The 19,404-nt window shown below is 36.2% G+C and overlaps 2 protein-coding genes and 1 pseudogene across 2 annotated transcripts; all 3 read left to right on the top strand.

Annotated features, from left to right (window-relative positions):
• Positions 1-3,840: 3,840 nt before the first annotated feature.
• LOC147558302 (uncharacterized) lies at positions 3,841-5,897 on the top strand (annotated as a pseudogene).
• Positions 5,898-9,132: 3,235 nt separating this feature from the next.
• On the top strand, positions 9,133-13,502 carry P58IPK (DnaJ P58IPK-like protein). The gene is made up of 9 exons (XM_086659927.1): positions 9,133-9,382; positions 10,036-10,177; positions 11,059-11,260; positions 11,351-11,511; positions 11,612-11,705; positions 11,818-12,030; positions 12,351-12,431; positions 12,530-12,748; positions 12,947-13,502. Exons 1-9 carry the CDS (start codon positions 9,304-9,306, stop codon positions 13,118-13,120), a joined length of 1,365 nt encoding a protein of 454 aa, XP_086516053.1. The 5' UTR covers positions 9,133-9,303; the 3' UTR covers positions 13,121-13,502.
• Positions 13,503-14,101: 599 nt separating this feature from the next.
• LOC147558300 (putative catabolite repression protein creC) lies at positions 14,102-18,969 on the top strand. The gene is made up of 11 exons (XM_086659926.1): positions 14,102-14,784; positions 14,881-15,198; positions 15,284-15,392; positions 15,484-15,577; positions 15,869-15,956; positions 16,054-16,137; positions 16,509-16,605; positions 16,712-16,799; positions 16,911-17,016; positions 17,093-17,182; positions 18,059-18,969. Exons 1-11 carry the CDS (start codon positions 14,599-14,601, stop codon positions 18,449-18,451), a joined length of 1,653 nt encoding a protein of 550 aa, XP_086516052.1. The 5' UTR covers positions 14,102-14,598; the 3' UTR covers positions 18,452-18,969.
• Positions 18,970-19,404: the final 435 nt, after the last annotated feature.

Below are 19,404 nucleotides of genomic sequence, written 5' to 3'. Positions count from 1 at the left end.
TTTGAACTTCTAATTATTTTGTGGTAGTTGAACAAAATGTTGGTGGCTATAGCTATTGCAAAGCAGTGCAAACTCATTGCAAAGTAGTGCAAAGCACTTCAAACTTGTTGCAAGCATTGCAAAACACTCAGACTCAATGCAAAGCAGTGCAAACTCATTGCAAAGTAGTCCAAACTCATCGCAAAGCACTGCAAACTTGTTGCAAGCTCTTGCAAAGCTTTGGAAACCTTTTTCGAATTAGATAGAAAATACTTTACTAGTTATTGCAAAGCTCTGCAAAAGTCACTGGAGGGCTCTACCAACCAATTCACATATCACTACAAACTCATTGGAAAGTCATCAACAGCTTTGGAATCATTTTGCAACTTAGATGGAAATTAAATTACTCTTAGACACAATTGTATAACCTTCAATGCAAAGGAACTCATTTATGTACACCATGTGTGTTACATTTTGATAAATTACAAATTTGTATTAAGTATTCAATGATAACCAGTTTGATCCTTCTTTGATTTCGGATGATTAAGCGGGAACACCAACATTTCAAAAGAAACATCAAAGTTGCATATTTTTTATTTTAATGTTTCGGTCATCTTCGACGCCTATTAAAAAGATTTAACCAAACATGTGAATATGTTGTGATTATTTTTCAAAAAAATATTTGCAACGAAGTTGCAAAGTTTTGCAAACCAGATTGCAAAGCAATGCAAACTATTGTGTTTTGGCCAATAAGGTCGGTTTCATCTTTTTACTCTGTTCGATAATTTATAAAAATGCCACAGGGAGCTGAAGCCTATAAAAAGTTAAAAAATCCTTTTAACCAAAGCCTAAATTTTTAATGTGGGAAATTTGGCCAAAACTCCTTAAAAATTTGGAATTTGGTTAAAAAAGACCAGTCACTTTTTTTTAGTCTTCAGCTCCTTGAGTACTTTTTTTTTATTTTGCAACACTTTGCGACAGCTTTGGAACGCCTTGCGACAACTTTGCAACATTTTGCGACAACTTTGCAACGCCTTGCGACAACTTTGGAGCGCCTTGCAATGCCTTGCGACAACTTTGGAGCTCCTTGCAACAACTTTGCAACCGATGTACAACAGCTTTGGAGCGCCTTGCAACACCTTACAATATCTTGGCAAAGCCCGCAACAACTTCGCAACATCTTGCGACCCCTTTACAAAAAATATAGGGTTTCTAACCAAATAAATTACAAATATTTGAGTTTTTAGCAAAAACAAATTTTGGGTCTTAAACTAAAAATAGTTTAAAATTGGGTATTTGGCCTAATTTTCTGATCTCTATTTAACTACCGTCACATCATATTAGAGATCCAAATTGAGTGAGAGAGTTTTTAAGGGAAAACTCTAAAAACCATATGTGGCACTAGTGTTGCATTGAAGATACTCTAAGGTGTCTCTAGACGAAATTCAATATTTGAGATTTTGTGTGATGATCACAATTGTCTTCTCAATATTATATACGAAAACTACACATCTAGGAAATGACAACTAAGTAATGTGTAAGTTTTTAGAGTGTTGCATTGACAACTAAGTAATGTGTAAGTTTTTAGAGTGTTGCATTGGAGATGCTATTTGAATTGAGAATCTCAAGAGTGTCATATAAGAAATAGAATTATAATCGAAACTTGACACACAGTACAATTTGAGTTTTTTTTTTAGTATTGAATTGAAGATGCTCCTAATAAGATGGTCATATTAAAGAAAACGGAAATTATCTAAACGTGATCTTAAATCCAGCCCCATCAACTATAATAAGCTACGGTTGTATTTGGTATCAAAATAATTCCATAAAAATAAAAGAGTTTTTATATATACTCTTCCATGAATCATATTATTTTGTATCTCCACTGCAAAAATCAACAGTAATTATGCTTACTTATATGACATTGTTATTTTATTAAAAAAATAATTAGTTATAAAGATACAGAGGGTTTGATTTCTATTGGTTTAAATAGTAAAAACGATAAGTTTGAAAATTAAACATAGTTCGAGAAGACACCTTATTTGTAAGTTTCATCTTGTAAGTTCAAACATGGTTATTTTGTTAGTATTTTTCAACACTAATGATTATGTGGACTTAATATGGAGACTTATAATATATAATACATTGGTTATTTCGATCAAGGGTCCTTAGTGGTCTAATTAATTATCATATAGACCTATTTAATATTAGCTACATTGTGTGGGGGGCATATTGTAGATATGTATTGTGGAAAGCCCTTAAGTATTATTACTAAAGAATGATAGGCTCTTTAGTAATAATTTTGGGAACTTCCAATAGTAATAAGTTTGGTAACTTCCAATAACTGATTGGAAGTTCTCGTGAATAAATAGACAAATTCCTGAACCAGAGAGACACGACTCTGATTTTGTTCTCTTCTCGTTCAGACAAAGTTACAAAAGAGATCTCTCTAGGTTTAGAAGAATTTACTTCATCATCATCATCATGACTTCGAATGATTCAAGTAAATAACTTATTTAAGTTTCATCTCTCTATTCATCAAATATGACTCCTGCAATGTTTTCATTGTTTAGACTTGATAATATGTTTGATTCATGTTTATAAATGATGAAAAATCCCAACATCTTTAACTACCGCCACATCATCTTAGAGATCCAACTTAATAAGTTTAACATTGAAGTGACTTTTTAAAGGCCAACTCTATTGATCTTATGGTTTGTTTCCCAATTGGCGCCCCTAAAGTTGAGTCAGTTTCTTGTGTGACCGCCTAAAGTAGGAGAAACACCGAGATGACCCTTTTTATGGTGTGTTTGGATGGCGAAATCATGAATCCGCGGATTCACGAGTCCTTGGGATTCATGAATCCAAGTAATATTTTTTGGTTTGTTTGGCAACTAAGAATCCTATGATTTATTATTATTTGAGTATTTTTAAACGTCTTTAGAAAAAATATAATTTTTAAAAAAAATAATGATTTTGAAAAAAATAATGATTTTATAGAAGGAAATATTTTTTTTGTTTATTTTAAGTTTGAAATTTAGGTTCATTAATCCAAAATCCTAGCAAATCCTAGGGGGTATGGTGGGATTTTGGTCAAATACAAATTTTGGAATTAGGAATCCTTAGGATTCAAGAGTCCTAGGATTCATAATTCCTACCAAATTCCACTTTTGATAGGAATCCTACTTAGGAATCCTGCAACCAAACACACCATTAGTGTTTTTCTATGCATGACTAAAAAGTTAAATTGTAACTTCCCACTATTACCATTTTGTCTTTTTTCCTATCTTATTTCTAGTTTAGTCCCTATTGTCTTTGTATATATTCATAATTCATCTTTACCTCCGTGATCGTCTTCTTATTCTATTCTTTCTAGCTTTAAAGGGCCTCCATTAAAGGAGGTTCTTAATATTTTTTTAAAATTTATAATATTTTTAATAACATCCATTTTATTTCTTTCCCCTCTCTATTTTCTTTCTCTTTCAACCAGATACCTATAACAAATTTCAAAAATTTAAATAAATAACAATCGACCACCTTGTTCTTTAAAAACATCTCCAAATAACAAGTCTATTAAAATTTTAAAAAAATCACCTCAAACTTTCTCTATCTATCTTTTCTCTCTTTCTTTGGACATCCATTAAGGTCCTCTATGGATAAATAATGGACTAGACCAGATTTGGTCTCAAGAACACCAATGACCTTCTTTTTTAAAAAGAAGGGATGTTCGTCTTCTTTGTGGCAAGCCAAATCTAGTGCCCGCGAAGAAGGGTTTTAGTCTTGGAATATTGTTATCGAAGTGTACATCTGACGATTTTAGACCGATCTCAAATACAAGAAGAAGGAAAAAACCAGTCGATCATGGCAGCAATTTGCATGATTTGTAGGATTAAAACGAATGTATTGTATGATTTGTGTGACGCTCTTAAATTTCATGATCTCTTAAGAGATACTCGTTATGTTAGTGTTGCAGAACAGTTATGTATATTCTTATATCCGATGGGACATAATGAATGCAATCGAAATGTTGCAGATAAGTTTCAACCCTCTCAAGAAACTTACAAACGACATTTGTAAGTTTTTGTGAAATATGTTATCGTGCATCCTGCTTCCAAAATATACATCCTCACATCAGGAACAAAGGTGTCGAAGTATTGGCCTTGGTTTAAGGTAATCTCTTATATAACAATGTGTATGAGTTTTATGAGTATTAGATACTAATGACAAATTGTTTTTTTTAGAATCGTATTAGTGCAATTGACGAGACATATGTGAGTGCATCAGTGCCAGCTAGTAAAGCACAAATACCATACTGGGGTAGAAAAACTTTACCTACCCAAAGCGTCATGTGTGCATGTGATTTGATATATGTTTTACGCATGTCGTTGCTGGCTGGGAATGCACGACCAATGATTCAAGAGTGTTTAGGAAAACAATTACTGATCAAAGAATGAAGTTTTCCCATCATCTTACCGGTAAATTTAAATTAATCAGCAATGTCTTCTTATATATTTATGTAGTTTCTAATTGATTATCATTAAACAAGAAAATATTGTGGGTTATTTCCCTAATGGCCCACAACTTTGTGACCAGCTTCCCGCTTGGCCCCCTACTTTACGAGAAATACCCATATGACCCCCTTCCGTTATAACACCGTCACTCTCTCTCCTCCATCATGTTTTCTCTCTCTGCCAACTCACGCCACATCATCTGTTACACCACTTCATCACCTTCTCCGGCAGAGGTCGTCGGCCGGCCAAATTTCCGGCCGGCGACCTTCAAATATTAAAAAAAAAATCTTTTTTTTTCTCACCCTCTCTCTCTCTCTAAAACTCCGGCGAAGGGGTTTCCCTTCGTCGGAGCTAGGTCTGTTCGTGAACAAATCTGTTCTGTTCACGAACCGACCTTGAACAGATCTGTTATGTTCACGAACCGACCTTGAAGGTCTGTTCTGTTCACGAACCGACCTTGAAGGTATTAACTGTTCACGAACAGGCGTGGCAAGGTATGTTCTGTTCACGAACAGACCTTGCTGTTCTGTTCACGAACAGACCTTGCTGTTCTGTTCACGAACAGACCTTGCTGTTCTGTTCACGAACAGACCTTGCTGTTCTGTTCACGAACAGACCTTGCTGTTCTGTTCACGAACAGACCTTGCTGTTCTGTTCACGAACAGACCTTGCTGTTCTGTTCACGAACAGACCTTGCTCCGGCGAAGGGAAACCCCTTCACCGGAGTTTTAGAGAGAGAGAGAGGGTGAGGAAAAAAAAATTCTAGAGAGAGAGAGGAGAGAGAAAATATATATATTTTTTTTTTAATATTTGAAGGTCGCCGGCCGGAAATTTGGCCGGCCGGCGACCTCTGTCGGAGAAGGTGATGAGGTGGCGTAACAGATGATGTGGCGTGATTTGGCAGAGAGAGAAAACATGATGGAGGAGAGAGAGTGACGGTGTTATAACGGAAGGGGGCCATATGGGTATTTCTCGTAAAGTAGGGGGCCAGGCGGGAAGCTGGTCACAAAGTTGGGGGCCATTAGGGAAATAACCCAAATATTATCTGGTTGATTCGGGATACTTCAACACAACTGGTTTCTTAGCATATACAAGGGAGAAAGATAACGTCTTAATGATTATAGAGGAAGTAGTAGAGTACCTCGATATGCTAGAGAGCAGTTAAAGTACGCAAATTCATCATTACATAATGTTATTGAAAGATGCTTTTGTGTACTGAAATCTTGATTCCCAATTTTAAAGATGATGTCACGAAGTCTTCGAAAGTATAGAAACATAGTTATAACACTGCGTGCACTACATAATTTTATCAGAAAACATGCATTGAATGACGATATGTTCAACACCTATGGAAATGAAGATTTTCTGTTTCTGATTGAAGCTGAGAAAATGAAAGTCAAAATTTGAGATCCAACTCAAGAAGCACGAAGAGCAATAGGTGTCACGAGAGATATGACACGCCATAGTGTGACTACACATTGTGGGTTACCTATATAGATAAAACAATATTTATACGTTATTTTGATGCTTATAATGCTTATAGTAAAACTATATTTTTATTTTTCTCCAGGAGGGTTAGTTTGATCTTTGGGATGTTATAATAAAATATAGCTTCACTTAATGGATGATATATAATTATATGATAATCAAATGCCATGAAGATAAAAAAGAAGTGGACAATATTATTACCATTACAACATTAACCACTTAATGACTTCTAAGTAAGTGTCTTGCCGAACTAACTTTATTTTATTGTCTTGTTTTTTAGAAGCAAATTTTTGTTTTACTACAAGGTAAATTACTTTAATTTTTCGTGTTTCCAAAGAACACCTGAGTACCAATGGCCACCGTTTTGGAAAAAACAGAAAAGTTTCCGGGGAAGACGGTGAAAACCAAAAAAACTCAAATCAAATACTCCCCCCCGAGTCGCCGGAATGAAGGTGCCGGTCGGTAATGGTCGTTTCTCTCTCGCTCTCTCTTCTCTCTCTCTCTCTCTCTCTCTCTCTCTCTCTCTCTCTCTCTTTCTCTCTTCTCCTCTCTCCTCTCTCCTCTATCTGCCTCTCTCTCTCTTTCTCACTTCTTTCCCTCTCCCTTCTTTTCTTATCCTTCTTTCTTTGTTACAGTTCCGGTCGGAACCCTTCGTCTGGAAACCATACGAGTTCCGGCGAAGGGAGATCCCCTTCGCCGGAACTTTCGTGAGATAGTGAGAGAGGGAGAGAGGAGAGAGAAGAAATAACTTTGTTGATGGTGATCGCCGACATTAATGGCGGAAGTCGTCGGAATTCGGTGGAGGTTGACTGAGTTCTAGTTGAGGTGAGAGGAGAAGAAGAAAGAATAACAATTGAAAGGGCGACGTTTGGAAGAAACAAAAAAAAATTGTTCCCACTCAAAACTTATTGTCTTAGAAACTTCGCATATTTCCCCAAAGGGTGATTTTATAGGCAATGCCCACAGTTGTTAGAGGCAATGTATGTTGCCTTCAAGATTTATTCAAATCAAATTGACTACATTTTGTTAGAAGCAATGCCTCCCCTTCTTCTCCGGCCAAGGTAGTGCCAACCGACGACAATTTCCGGCCGACGACGGTAAGTTAAAAAAAACCATCTGTATTTCTTTATCTTCTCTCTTCTTCTTCCACCTGAGCTTCTCCTTCTTCGTCGAACCATTCTAAGATCTCTCTTTAGTTTGGTTGCTTCTCCTAATATTTCTACTTCTTCCTCTTGTTCTTCATCATCATCATCATCATCATCATCATCATCATCATCATCTCTTCTGGATCTACGGCGTCTAGAACTAATACCCAACATTCCAAGCAAGATCCTAACCCAAAGAGTGAGAGAGCTCTGTCATTACCCAGATCTATATCTTCATCATTTGTATTACCCATTTCTTCAACAAAACCACCATCACAAGATGGACATTTGATCTCTAACCCCATTGCTGGATTCACCACTTGGGAACACTCATAACACCAATACCTCATGGATAGATGTTCACCTATTTTCTCTCTCTAACTCTTTATCTGCAAATTCCATTAACCAAGAGCAAATCATCAAATAACTTCAAATCTCACCTTGACTAAACAGGTAAAAAGAATATAATTTTCAATCTAATCCACCAAAAAGTAGAAACTGTTCAACACAATCAAAGAGGAAGAGAGAAAAAAATTTTCCAATGTTGCCGGTCAGAATTATCGGCCGGCAACTTCACGTATTTCCGGCGGATAACTTATCCATAGGTAGGAGCATTGCCTCAACCTACATTGCCTATCCCTAAATTAGGGATTGCCTTTGTCAACATTGCCTATAACAATATAGGGCATTGGCTATAAAATTTCCCTTCCCCAAAACACTGACCTGCCAATTTTGTAAGTCTTTTTTTTTTTTTTTTTTTTGAATCCAAGCGAAACATTTCATTTCATAAGTGATAAAAATCACAATTTACATGGATGATAATTCTTATTTCTCTCCTCTGAAAACTTAATGAGAGTTACATACCTTTAAATGCAAAGTACCTCATGAAGAGAAAGAAATTGGACTAGACACCGACTCGATAAAAAGACCCTAAAGGTCGAGAATGAAAAGACCCTAAAGGTCGTGAATGAAAAGACCCTAAAGGTCGACAAAGTACAGCAATAATAATTGAAAATACAAATTAAGAAAATACTAAATTTCCACCCCATTTGTTTTCGCTGGAAAACTGCCATTGTCGCCGGAAAACCGCCGTCATCACCGGAGAAAATCGCCTTGTTGCCGGATAACCGTCGCCGTTACCGTATAACCGCCGCGTCGCCGGAAAACCGCCGCAGTCGCCACACCACCACCACCATCACCACCACCACCACCCCCTTCCTGTTAACACCTAATCATGATCGATTGTTGAAAAGCAAAATCGGTTGTATGAGATGAACCATGATCGATTGTTTGAATAGAAAAATTGGTTGTATGAGATGAACCGTGATCGATTCTTTGAATGGAAAAATCGGTTGTATGAGATAAACCATGATTGATTGTTTGAATAGCAAAATCGGTTGTATGAGATGAACCAAGATCCAAATCTTTGGAGTACAATCCAGTCTCTCTCTCACTAAATGTAAATTTGTGATAAATGGTTTGGGATTTAGAGATGAAACCGGTGGATTGAGAGAATAAGTCGACCGGATTCAACCCTCGTCTCTCTCTCTAGGGTTTGATGAAATGGGAGAAATAGAGATAACTGCAACAGACCCTACTCAGTGGAAGTTGATTTTGCTCAAGAAGAGAATAAAACATAGAAGAAAGAGGGAGAGGAGAACCCTCGCCAGAACTGGCGAGGGTTCAATCTCAACGATGACCGGAAAAAAAAACGGAGAGGAAGAAAGTTTTGAAAGCTGTTATTTTTAGTATTTCTTTCCAATTTTGTAAGTGAACAGGCGGAATTAAGGAGTTCTTTGTAAAACGGTGGTGCTTATATATTCTTTTTGTTAAAAAAATGGTGCTTATATATATTCTTTCTTCCCTCCTTTTCTCAGTATGACTCAAACCTGTAGGTTTCTTTAACCCACGTTGGAAAATGGTATACGTAAACATTGGACAACCAACCCTGCCACATGGCTATCTCCTATTTGTTAAATCAACGTGGAACTACTTAACTCGCCCAACTCGTGAGTATGAGTACCCCCAAAATCGAATTCCTCTCTCTCTAAACTCGACCATCTCTCTTTTTCTCTCTCTCTCTCTCTAAAATCGAATTCCTTCACATTTTCTCTCTCTCTATTGTGATATTGTCTTGTAACATACTACGAATTTGGTGAGAAGGTTGCTGTTCTTCGGCAATGGATCTCTTCAATCCGAGGGTTCTCATTTATCATGTACTCATCTTCTTCCTCTGTCAACCTTTAGTTTCTAGTCAAGGTAAACCTATCCATCTTAACAATCCTCAGTGATCTAGCCTCCATTAATTTTCTGTTATTTTAATTGCTTCAGCATCAAATGCATTATTCTATGGTTTTCCTTCAGATTCGAAGACTGAATTCTTTTTAGAATTAACAGTTTTGTGATTTAGTTTTATAAATTTGGTTCCATTTTGAGAAATCTGGATCCGCAGGAATAAATAAAAAAAAAAAAAAAAAAAAAATCTGATTTTGACCTAGTTTTACTCTTGATTACGGGAAGTAGATTGTGGTGTAGTTTGGGTCCCCAATATTGAGCTAATTTAGCTGAAGAATTTCATTATACTTTCCTAAAATGGGTAGGAATTTAGGGTTGGTGGTTATTTTAATCTGCACTAAGCTGATTCAGGTTGAATGTTGTTGAAACAAGTAAACTTATATCACATTTAGATAGAATGTGTCCAGTTCGATTTACAGACGAGACTCTGCCGGATTTTAGTCTCGTGTGTGAATTGCCAGGACGCCTCTGGTGCCCTTTTTCAGGGCACGGGGTGTTATAGTGGTATCAAAGGTGAAGAAAGTAGAGTTAAATGAAACTTGATATTTTAATTTTGTGGTACTTATGTAGATATCAATTTGATCCCCTTCATGAGCTATAATGTTTATTTGATGCAGACTTGTTTAAGAGAGTTGCGGAAAATGTACAATTGAAACGTTACAGTGAGGCACTAAATGATCTCAATAGTGCTCTGGAGGCAGATCCAACTCTCTCAGAAGCATATTTACGTCGAGCATCCATTCTCCGTCAGTTGTGCAGGTTTCTTTTTCTATAAAAATGATATTATTTATTTTAACTTCTTGAACAGCATTTTCCATTCCTGAAACAAGTGAAACAATTACATGTAAAATCATAATCAGAACTTAAGTATAACGTGATAAAATGTTACTATGGTTAGTTAAAAAAAATTTAGCGAGTAGATCATCCAATACCTGTCTATACATGCTAATCTAGATTAACTTATCAGTCTTGTGATAGTATGACTTTTAATGTGCTGCTACTTTAGCAAAAATGACCATCATTTCGCTATTTTTGGATACCTTGTAGACTTAACAAAACCAATGGGCTGTGTTTGCAACTAGTGTGTACTACTATGCTAGAAATGAAATGAGTGGACAATGGGTTAGCTTCATTGAATTATATAGCACCTCGATGACATAATTTGTGTCATTTGAAAAACACCACTTTTATGTGATTGAAGCCTGGAACTAGAGAACTGGTTATTATGGGAAAAATCAGGATGGAGAAGAAACGGAGACTAGAGACAAGAAGAATAGACTATCTGGATAATATGCTCTACCCTCTTCACATTGTTCAATAATAACTAAACAAACATACCTACTAACTTAATGCACCCCTTAACTTAATGGTAAGTAACTTAAACATGCAACCTAACAAATAACTCCATGCAGTAATGTAACCTGCTCTATCTATTCTCAACCTAACTAAGTAGTTGCAAGTTGCAACTAACCCACGACTTACTAGCTTAAGTACGCATCACTGATTTTCCTTTAAATCTCAAACTAGAATACCACAATTTCCCACTTGGTAGTAGTCATTAAGAACAGAGTGATATATCCCACATTTTTAAATTTCTGATTGAAAAATTATTTGATTCAGGCGATTTTTGGATGATGTAGATATGATGAATCTGAGGAAAACTACAAAAAGTATCTGGAGCTGAAACCAGGAAATCCTGCTGCAGAGAAGGAACTTTCTCAATTGGTGCAAGCTCAAACTGCCTTATCCACATCACTCAATCTTTTTGATTCAAAGGAATTTGCCAAAGCTTTGGAATATGTTGATAAAGTAGTTCTTGTTTTCTCATCTTCGTGCATGAAGGTACTATTTGCTCATGGCAATTTCGTGTTTGCTGAATCAGTTGACCCTTTCATATGCAGTAATCCCAATTCCAAACTCTACTTGTTGCAGGCTAAACTGCTAAAAGTGAAACTGTTGGTAGAATTAAAAGACTATGCTGGAGCCATCTCAGAGACTGGATTTATACTTAAAGAAGATGAGAACAATCTGGAAGCGCTATTGGTCCGTGGACGTGCATACTATTATCTTGCAGATCATGATGTTTCCTTAAGGTATTGCAATCATCTTCTAATCATATTTGCTATGGTTACTCCCCGTTTTACCATCAATCTTATTTTGTTAAGGTTGTAATGTTGTTTATATCATCTTCAGGCATTATCAGAAAGGTCTAAGGCTAGACCCGGAACACAGTGAACTCAAGAAAGCATATTTTGCTTTGAAAAATCTATTGAAAAAGACAAAGAGTGTAAGTTCCACGGGAATTCATGTATAGGTGAAATTATGAATAAGAATAATCATTTGAGGAAATAGTATCATACAACTTGACCTAGATGTCTAAATCAGCATGTAACTTACAGGCAGAAGATAATGCGGGGAAGGGTAAGCTGCGAATGGCAGTGGAGGACTTTAAAGCAGCTCTAAAGATGGACCCCAACCACATAGCTTATAATGTGCATCTTCATCTTGGCCTATGTAAAGTGTTGGTCAAGCTCGGCCGTGGGAAAGAGGCATTGGATAGTTGCACTGAAGCACTTAAGATTGATGAAGAGTTAATAGAAGCTTTAGCTCAGGTTAGCCCTCGCTTCTACTTGCTCAATTCAGAGCTTGTCTAGTATGATTTGCACTCACAGTCTTCCACTTATCTGAGATCAAAGCTAACATGCCCATGTGGTCTAAAGTTTAAATTTATCTGGACAATCCTTTATTGCTAAGTCCAACAAATTTGCAAGTTACCTTTCTATTATTACTACCTTGAGAATGTACATTTAAATTACATTAGCTTTGATTCAACCAAATGACATTTAACACTTTAGATTCTTAGATCTTAACTTACTATTTGGTTTTCATAATAATGTTGATTTCTAAAAGGGTGGGATAATTTATCTTTTAGAGAGGTGAAGCGAAGCTTTTGACAGAAGATTGGGAGGGAGCTGTTGAAGATCTGAAAGCAGCCGCCCAAAAGTCCCCTCAGGTTTGTCATAAATCTTATACCTTCTTGTGATTTCCTTAATCTTAACTATACATAAACTCTCTTCCATGTGATTGTTCTAAACTCTGTTGAATGTTCAGGATATGAATATTCGGGAAGCACTGATGAAGGCTGAGAAAGCATTAAAGATGAGCAAGCGCAAAGACTGGTACAAGATTCTAGGAATTTCCAAGCATGCATCTATATCAGAGATTAAGCGTGCTTACAAAAAGCTTGCCTTACAGTGGCACCCAGATAAAAATGTCGATAATAGAGAAGAAGCAGAAGAGAAGTTCCGAGAGATTGCTGCTGCATATGAGGTCTGATTCAATTCTGTTAGATTATCTTTTAATTTTCGTGATTCATTGTCTCCTCCGTCAGCATAATTTTAACTTTTACGGCTGATTTTATCATAATAGACTATTATTTTAAAGTGTTGAGTTTCATTTAGAAATATAATCTTCTGATCTTGGAAATAAGTAAATAACCTGTCGATGTTGGTATCTCCTTATGAACAGGTACTTGGGGATGAGGAGAAACGGGTGAGATTTGATAGAGGTGAAGATATGGAAGACATGGGAATGGGTGGTGGTGGCGGTGGTTTCAACCCCTTTGGTGGCGGTGGACAACAGTATACTTTCCACTTCGATGGAGGCTTCCCTGGCGGAGGATTTGGCGGATTCAATTTTTGATCCCAATGAATGGGTGAGACTATAACAAACTGATAGAGAACTGAGTAGAAAACAGAGAAGTATAGTATTATCTTCAATGGTGGCAGAGGTGCAAAGAAATAAAACCCTATCCGCCTCTGACTATTATCAGAGTATCAGGCAATTGATGATCGGCTACCGATAACAGAGGTTACTAGATTAGGCTTTTATCTTACTGTAACAGCAGTTTTCTTCAGAAATCATTGCCTCATTTGCCAGCATAATGTAAGAATTGATTATATAGATTTCATTTTCACTTCCATTAGTGGGTTATCTAAACAAAAGATTTTTTTGCTTCGTTCTTGGAAAAGTTTGTCACTGAACAAGAGGCTTTAAATTTGATCTCTTAAACCTGTTCTTGATATTCACAGTTTTGTTTCTTTTTCACATTTTTCTGTGAATGTTTCCCTCTGAGCCTGTTATTGTAACCCTCGTTTTTCTTACATTCTTATCTCCTTTGTTATGGGAAACTTGTACTTATCGTCTCAGGCGTTATATTAGATTAGATTTTTTATTTTTTTAAGGAGGATGATTTCTTCATCACGCCAGTCTTTTGGAGGCGGTGAGTGTGATTGAAGTCACAAACCTTGGTTGCTATTGATATTGCCCCCGCCTTAGTTATAGAGCGTATAAGGCCTCGCCTTGGTTGCTATCAGTATCACCTAAGTAATGTGGGACTACAACAATTGCCCTTAGAGCAGCGGCATCCTCATCTCTAAATCTATGTGTATCCCCTCAAGCCCTAACTCTTACTAATATTGTCCATGTTTTTAGATACACTAACCCAAAAATACATAATATTAGTCGTGGCAAAAACTTGATGAGACCAGTAAAAAAACTTCTAACACCTATTAAGTTTGAGTATATACTTATAGCCCAAACCTGAGACGTTTTTTAAACCAGACAGGAGAGTGTCACACAATCTGACTGGGATTATATAATAATGAAATCTGATTAGGTCATAAAGAGAGGGATGCACATTAGGCAATATCATAATCTAAAGTGTGGATAAGCATCTTAAAATCAAATTAAATGTCATAATTTGACCTTAAATTATATATTTAAGGATGTTGATTTTTTTTTAATCAAATTAGTATATCTTGTGTGTTTCCGTTTTAGCTACAATTATTTCCTGGATTGAGAAAAAAAAGTAAGAACACGAAAAAGAAGGAAAAGTAGTTAACCAGACGAACGAACGAACCCCCAACCCAAATAAAAACTCATCAGAGAGAAACAGAAATCTTCCTTCTCCTCTTCCAACTCTCTTACCTAAAACAAAAAAAAAAAAAACCCTAATCTTCGATTGTCAACCTGACGAATTCTACAGTGACAAACTCAATCACCCTTTTCACAAAACCTTAATTTTCATTTCTCATCCATAGAAACATCAGGGCTATAGAGAGAGAGATAGAGAGAATTAGGTTTTGTTCTTATGTTCGGTTGCACCTGTCATCTTCGTTATGATTAACAACAACAACTACAATAGCAACAGCAACGGGATGATGTCTTCTTCATCTTCTACAAACCCTCAATTACCAGGTTTGAAAACCTATTTCAAAACAGCAGAAGGAAGGTATAAACTCCAATTCGAAAAAACCCATCCTTCTAGTTTCATTCATTATAACAACAGCAAATCCATAACTCAGGTAATACAAAAATTATTACCCTTTATATTGTTCAATTGACACCAGAGTATTATTAATTCTGATTACCTAATTTTAATTCCTTTATTTGATTATCAGTTAACCCTAGCTCATCTGAAAGAGAAACCAGCACAATCTCAACCTGCCCCAACTTCTAGTAGTTATAATGCTAGTAATAGTGTTAGATTAGTAGCATCTAAATTCTTAGGTACAGGAAGTGGAAGCCGTACGCTTAGTTTTGTTGGGGGAAATAATGGGTCAAGTAAAGCTGTTTCTGGAACTGGTAGGATTGGTTCATTTGGTGCTTCATCAACAACTAACTCTCCCATTATTTCAAATTTTGATGGAAAAGGAACCTATTTGATTTTCAATGTTGGAGATACTATTTTCGTTAGTGATCTCAATTCCCAAGATAAGGTTAATTCAACAAAGTTTGTTACAAAAAGATTATGAATTTCGGTTGATGAAAATTGTTATTAAGAAGTTTAGTTTTTGGCTGTAGGATCCTATAAAAGCTGTACATTTCGGGAATTCGAATCCCATGTGCCATGCGTTTGATCCTGAAGCTAGAGATGGGCATGATTTGCTTATCGGAATGTACTCCGGAGATGGTAAGTAAATCCCCTACAATTGAATTTTGATGTATTTTTTTGAGGAATTTGATTCATATAAGTTCGGTTTGTTCTGTCTTGTGTTTTCTAGTTTACTCTGTATCATTACGACAACAGCTGCAAGATTTTGGGAAGAGGCTTATAGGTGCACATCATTACAATAAAGATGGTTTAGTTAATAACAGGTGATTCTTATTTCTCTCGCTACTGCTTCCATGTTTATATTCTTATCAAACCTTTGCGCTTCTATGTGTTTTAGAATTCATTTACTCTTTTATGGTTGATTTGTTGTGTTATTATTCCCTTAAATGTACCATTATCCCGAAAAGATGTAAACCGATAACGTGTTAATGATATACAAAATTAGCTACTAGTTACAACACTGGAAATGTCTAGATATCTTTACTAGTCTGTACTTTTGGTTTTTATATTCAGTTGCTAGCCTTCAGAATGCAACTGACTAGTTGTTGCAACAGTCGATGCACTAGTGTTGCATGGGTGCCTGAAGGTGATGGTACCTTTGTTGTTGCGCATGCCGATGGGAACTTGTATATATATGAAAAGGTAAGACTCAAATAGTTAGACACGTTTTTCCTTCCTTTTATAACATCTTGTGCCGAAAAAATAGGCCTTGGTCATATTTGGTATTTCTTTGTTTTAGAGCAAGGATGGTTCTGCTGATACAGCATTCCCCGTTATCAAGGATCAAACTCAGTTTTCTGTTGCGCACACACGGTCCAGTAAGGTAATGCACAATGACCTAATTGATATGTAAAACTCCTTTGCTCGATTGAACTCTTCTGCTTGTTTATCGCGTACGAGATTTTTATGGTGTCCTACAAGTTGCATCAACACAAGCCAAATATTGTATTGGTCATAATATTGAAAGGTGGAATTTTTAGGATGATATTGATCAATTTTGATATAATTTACATCTTGTTGTATCATTACATCGACTTTCTGATGATATTAATCAATTTTAGATGTTATTTATGCCTTAGATGTTCTGTTACGTAAATTGCAGATTTTACTTTGTAAGTTAGAGGAGCATATGCTGTTTAAATTGGAGGCTTTGTCCTACCATTAGGTGGTTGACTTTTCATGATTTATGTGCAGAGTAATCCAATTGCTAGATGGCATATTTGTCAAGGTTCAATTAATTCTATAGCCTTCTCGAAAGATGGGACTTATTTGGCTACCGTTGGTAGAGATGGTACAACATTGATCTTATACCCGTGGACGTTATGCCTGTACGGCTGTACTAGTACATCTTATTAATTGTTAATTCACAGATGATATTTATTTCAATTTCTTTATAGGTTATTTACGGGTGTTTGACTACTCGAAAGAACAGCTGATCTGTGGTGGCAAAAGCTATTATGGTGCTCTACTATGTTGCGCTTGGAGGTAATATAAAACATCAAGAAGTTCAGATCATAATGGAGTCCCCATATTATTTTCAAAACTGATAGCGTAATTAAAAATAACTGTCCCAATCTCAAATTTCTATTTTCTCAGCATGGATGGAAAATATATTTTAGCTGGAGGAGAAGACGATCTAGTACTTGTATGGAGTATGGATGAACGTAAAGTAGTTGCATGGGGCGAGGGTCATGGATCATGGGTAAGAAAGTTCATTCTGATGCATTTTAGTTCATTCACAATATCATTTATTGAATCTGAGAGAGGGTTGGTGGCAGGTTAGTGGAGTTGCATTTGACTCTTATTGGTCACCACCAAGTTCAGATGATACAGGGGAAAATATGTATCGGTTTGGTTCTGTTGGTCAGGTATTTATTACTTCTCTACTTTCTTGTTATGTTTCCAAGCTTGTAGATTGTGTCAAGTAATGCCTCCAAGTTATATATTCCATTCGTTTGCCGCTCCCGATCAACCAATTCAGATCTAACTGTGTAATATAAGATGTAATATGCATCTAGTTGTATGCCCATGATCAAAACACCTCTGAAGAGGATGTAGAGGAAGAATCTAAAACTTTATATATTCCTTGGTTTAGTTGAGACCTGGTTCATCGAACTTGTCTCTTTATTTCTTTCGTCTCTCCGGGGCCTGTTTCGTTATGACATAAAACGCTTTCATAGCCTTCTCTCCCGTTTTTTTAAAGATGTTTACTTGTTATGTTAGTTTCCACCAAATGTATCTTTCATTGGAAGGATCAAAGAGATGGATGTACTCGAACAAATTTGAGATACCTCTTTATGTTATTTATACGAGGTCTACAAAGAAGAAAGGTGACATTAGTCATACTCATAGCATCTCCACAGTGAAAAGAATGTAGCTATGGTATATTGAGAGCTAAGATTTGATCCTCTATTCAGAATCTTATGTCTCTCGTGAAAACTGGAGAGAACTTAAGAACAGGAGTACATAGTTGACGAGTTTATGTCCATCTTTGGTTAATTTCCTGTTTCCACTTGAGCTCCCATTATCGAAACCGGAAAGATAACACAATTTCTCCTCAGAAAAGTAATATTATTTGATATAGTTAGAAAGAAAGTTGCATCCCTTCCATTTCTTTGACGATTAATTGATCTTGACAACTAAAGAGTAGATTCATGTAGAAACAACAATTAAGTTCTTGAATCAGTGGTACGGATTATGCTTTCCTGCAACATCTGATTGTTTCTTTATCTGTTCCTCAACAGGACACACAGTTGCTTTTATGGGACTTGGTAATGGATGAGATAGTTGCACCACTTCGTCGAAATCCACTTGGTGGATCCCCCACTTTTAGTACTGGAAGTCAATCTTCTCACTGGGACAACATTTGTCCAGTGGGAACTCTCCAACCTTCCCCAAGCATCCGGAATGTGCCGAAGCTCTCCCCTTTAGTCGTGCATCGAGCTCATACTGATCCTCTCTCTGGCTTGATTTTTAGTCAAGACTCCGTTCTCACTGTTTGTCGAGAAGGACGTGTGAAGATCTGGATGAGGCCATTGGTTGATGATGAAAACAATTCCACGAACTCGGAAACTGTGATAGATAACAGTTTAAAGGAGAAATCTCCCTTGTCAGGAAACATTGGCAGTTCCTGTTAAAACCCATAATTCAGGCAGTGATCAGAAATATGGTCTTTGGACTTTTTTCATGGAATCACATCTCCATTTATGACTTCTGAGGTTTTTATTTCTCTTAAAGACTGAACCATGTAAATTTTATCAGGTGTTCGGATCTTCGTTACAGAATGGCTCTTTTACGAAACTAATCAACCGGGTCTGCTGTACATTCCTGAACTTAAACTGCTAAATGTCGAGGAACTGGTGGGTTCGATTTGGTAAGCAAATCATGCACAGTTTGTTAGAAAATAGAAATTTCTTTTAGTTTTTACCACTTCCTTTTATACTGTTATCGCATTCTATAATGTCTGAAAAGGTGACGAAATTGTTACAGATTCTGGTTGGGTTTGTTTCGATTGTGCGTGCTTGATTACTATATACATTTGTAAACAGTTCAAAATTTTGATTTTTTTTTTTGGGGTTTTATGTTTGAATTACTCTGTTGCAGTGCAGGAAAATAAGAATACCATCAATTGTGATTTCCTTGGGATATTTCGAAATCATGGGCGCTTATTTGGGAGGGATACGTATATTTAAACAAGAAATGTCATTTTCATTAACTTAAATTTAAACAAGAAACTGTCTTTTTTAACTGTTTTTTTTTTCGTTAAATTTGGGAGTGATACGTATATCAAATAAAGTTATTTTAGAGATCTTTATTGGATGCCCACAATTTTTGGCACATAGGAAAGAAAATCTTGATTGACACCTATAATTAGGATTATTAGAGATTTTTCTAAGTGCCCCATTGAAAATGTTCTATGAAAAAATATCAAGTTTGACTTCCCAGTTCTGGCAATTTCTACATTGTTTTTTTGCATGAGTGTCTTGAGGAAATTCATCCTTTGGAATAGATTTAAAATTGTGGCCTGTTCTCTCTTTATTTCATTAAGAAATTATATAAGAAAACTCTAAGATTTGGGCCCAAATACGAA

This window comes from Eschscholzia californica, unplaced genomic scaffold (assembly GCF_041429995.1).
Source record: "Eschscholzia californica isolate CP2 unplaced genomic scaffold, dmEscCali1.0.p SCAF_2, whole genome shotgun sequence".
Classification (NCBI taxonomy): Eukaryota; Viridiplantae; Streptophyta; class Magnoliopsida; order Ranunculales; family Papaveraceae; genus Eschscholzia; species Eschscholzia californica.
The sequence above is the reverse complement of the archived record's forward strand: the minus strand, read 5'-3'. Positions and strand labels throughout refer to the sequence as shown.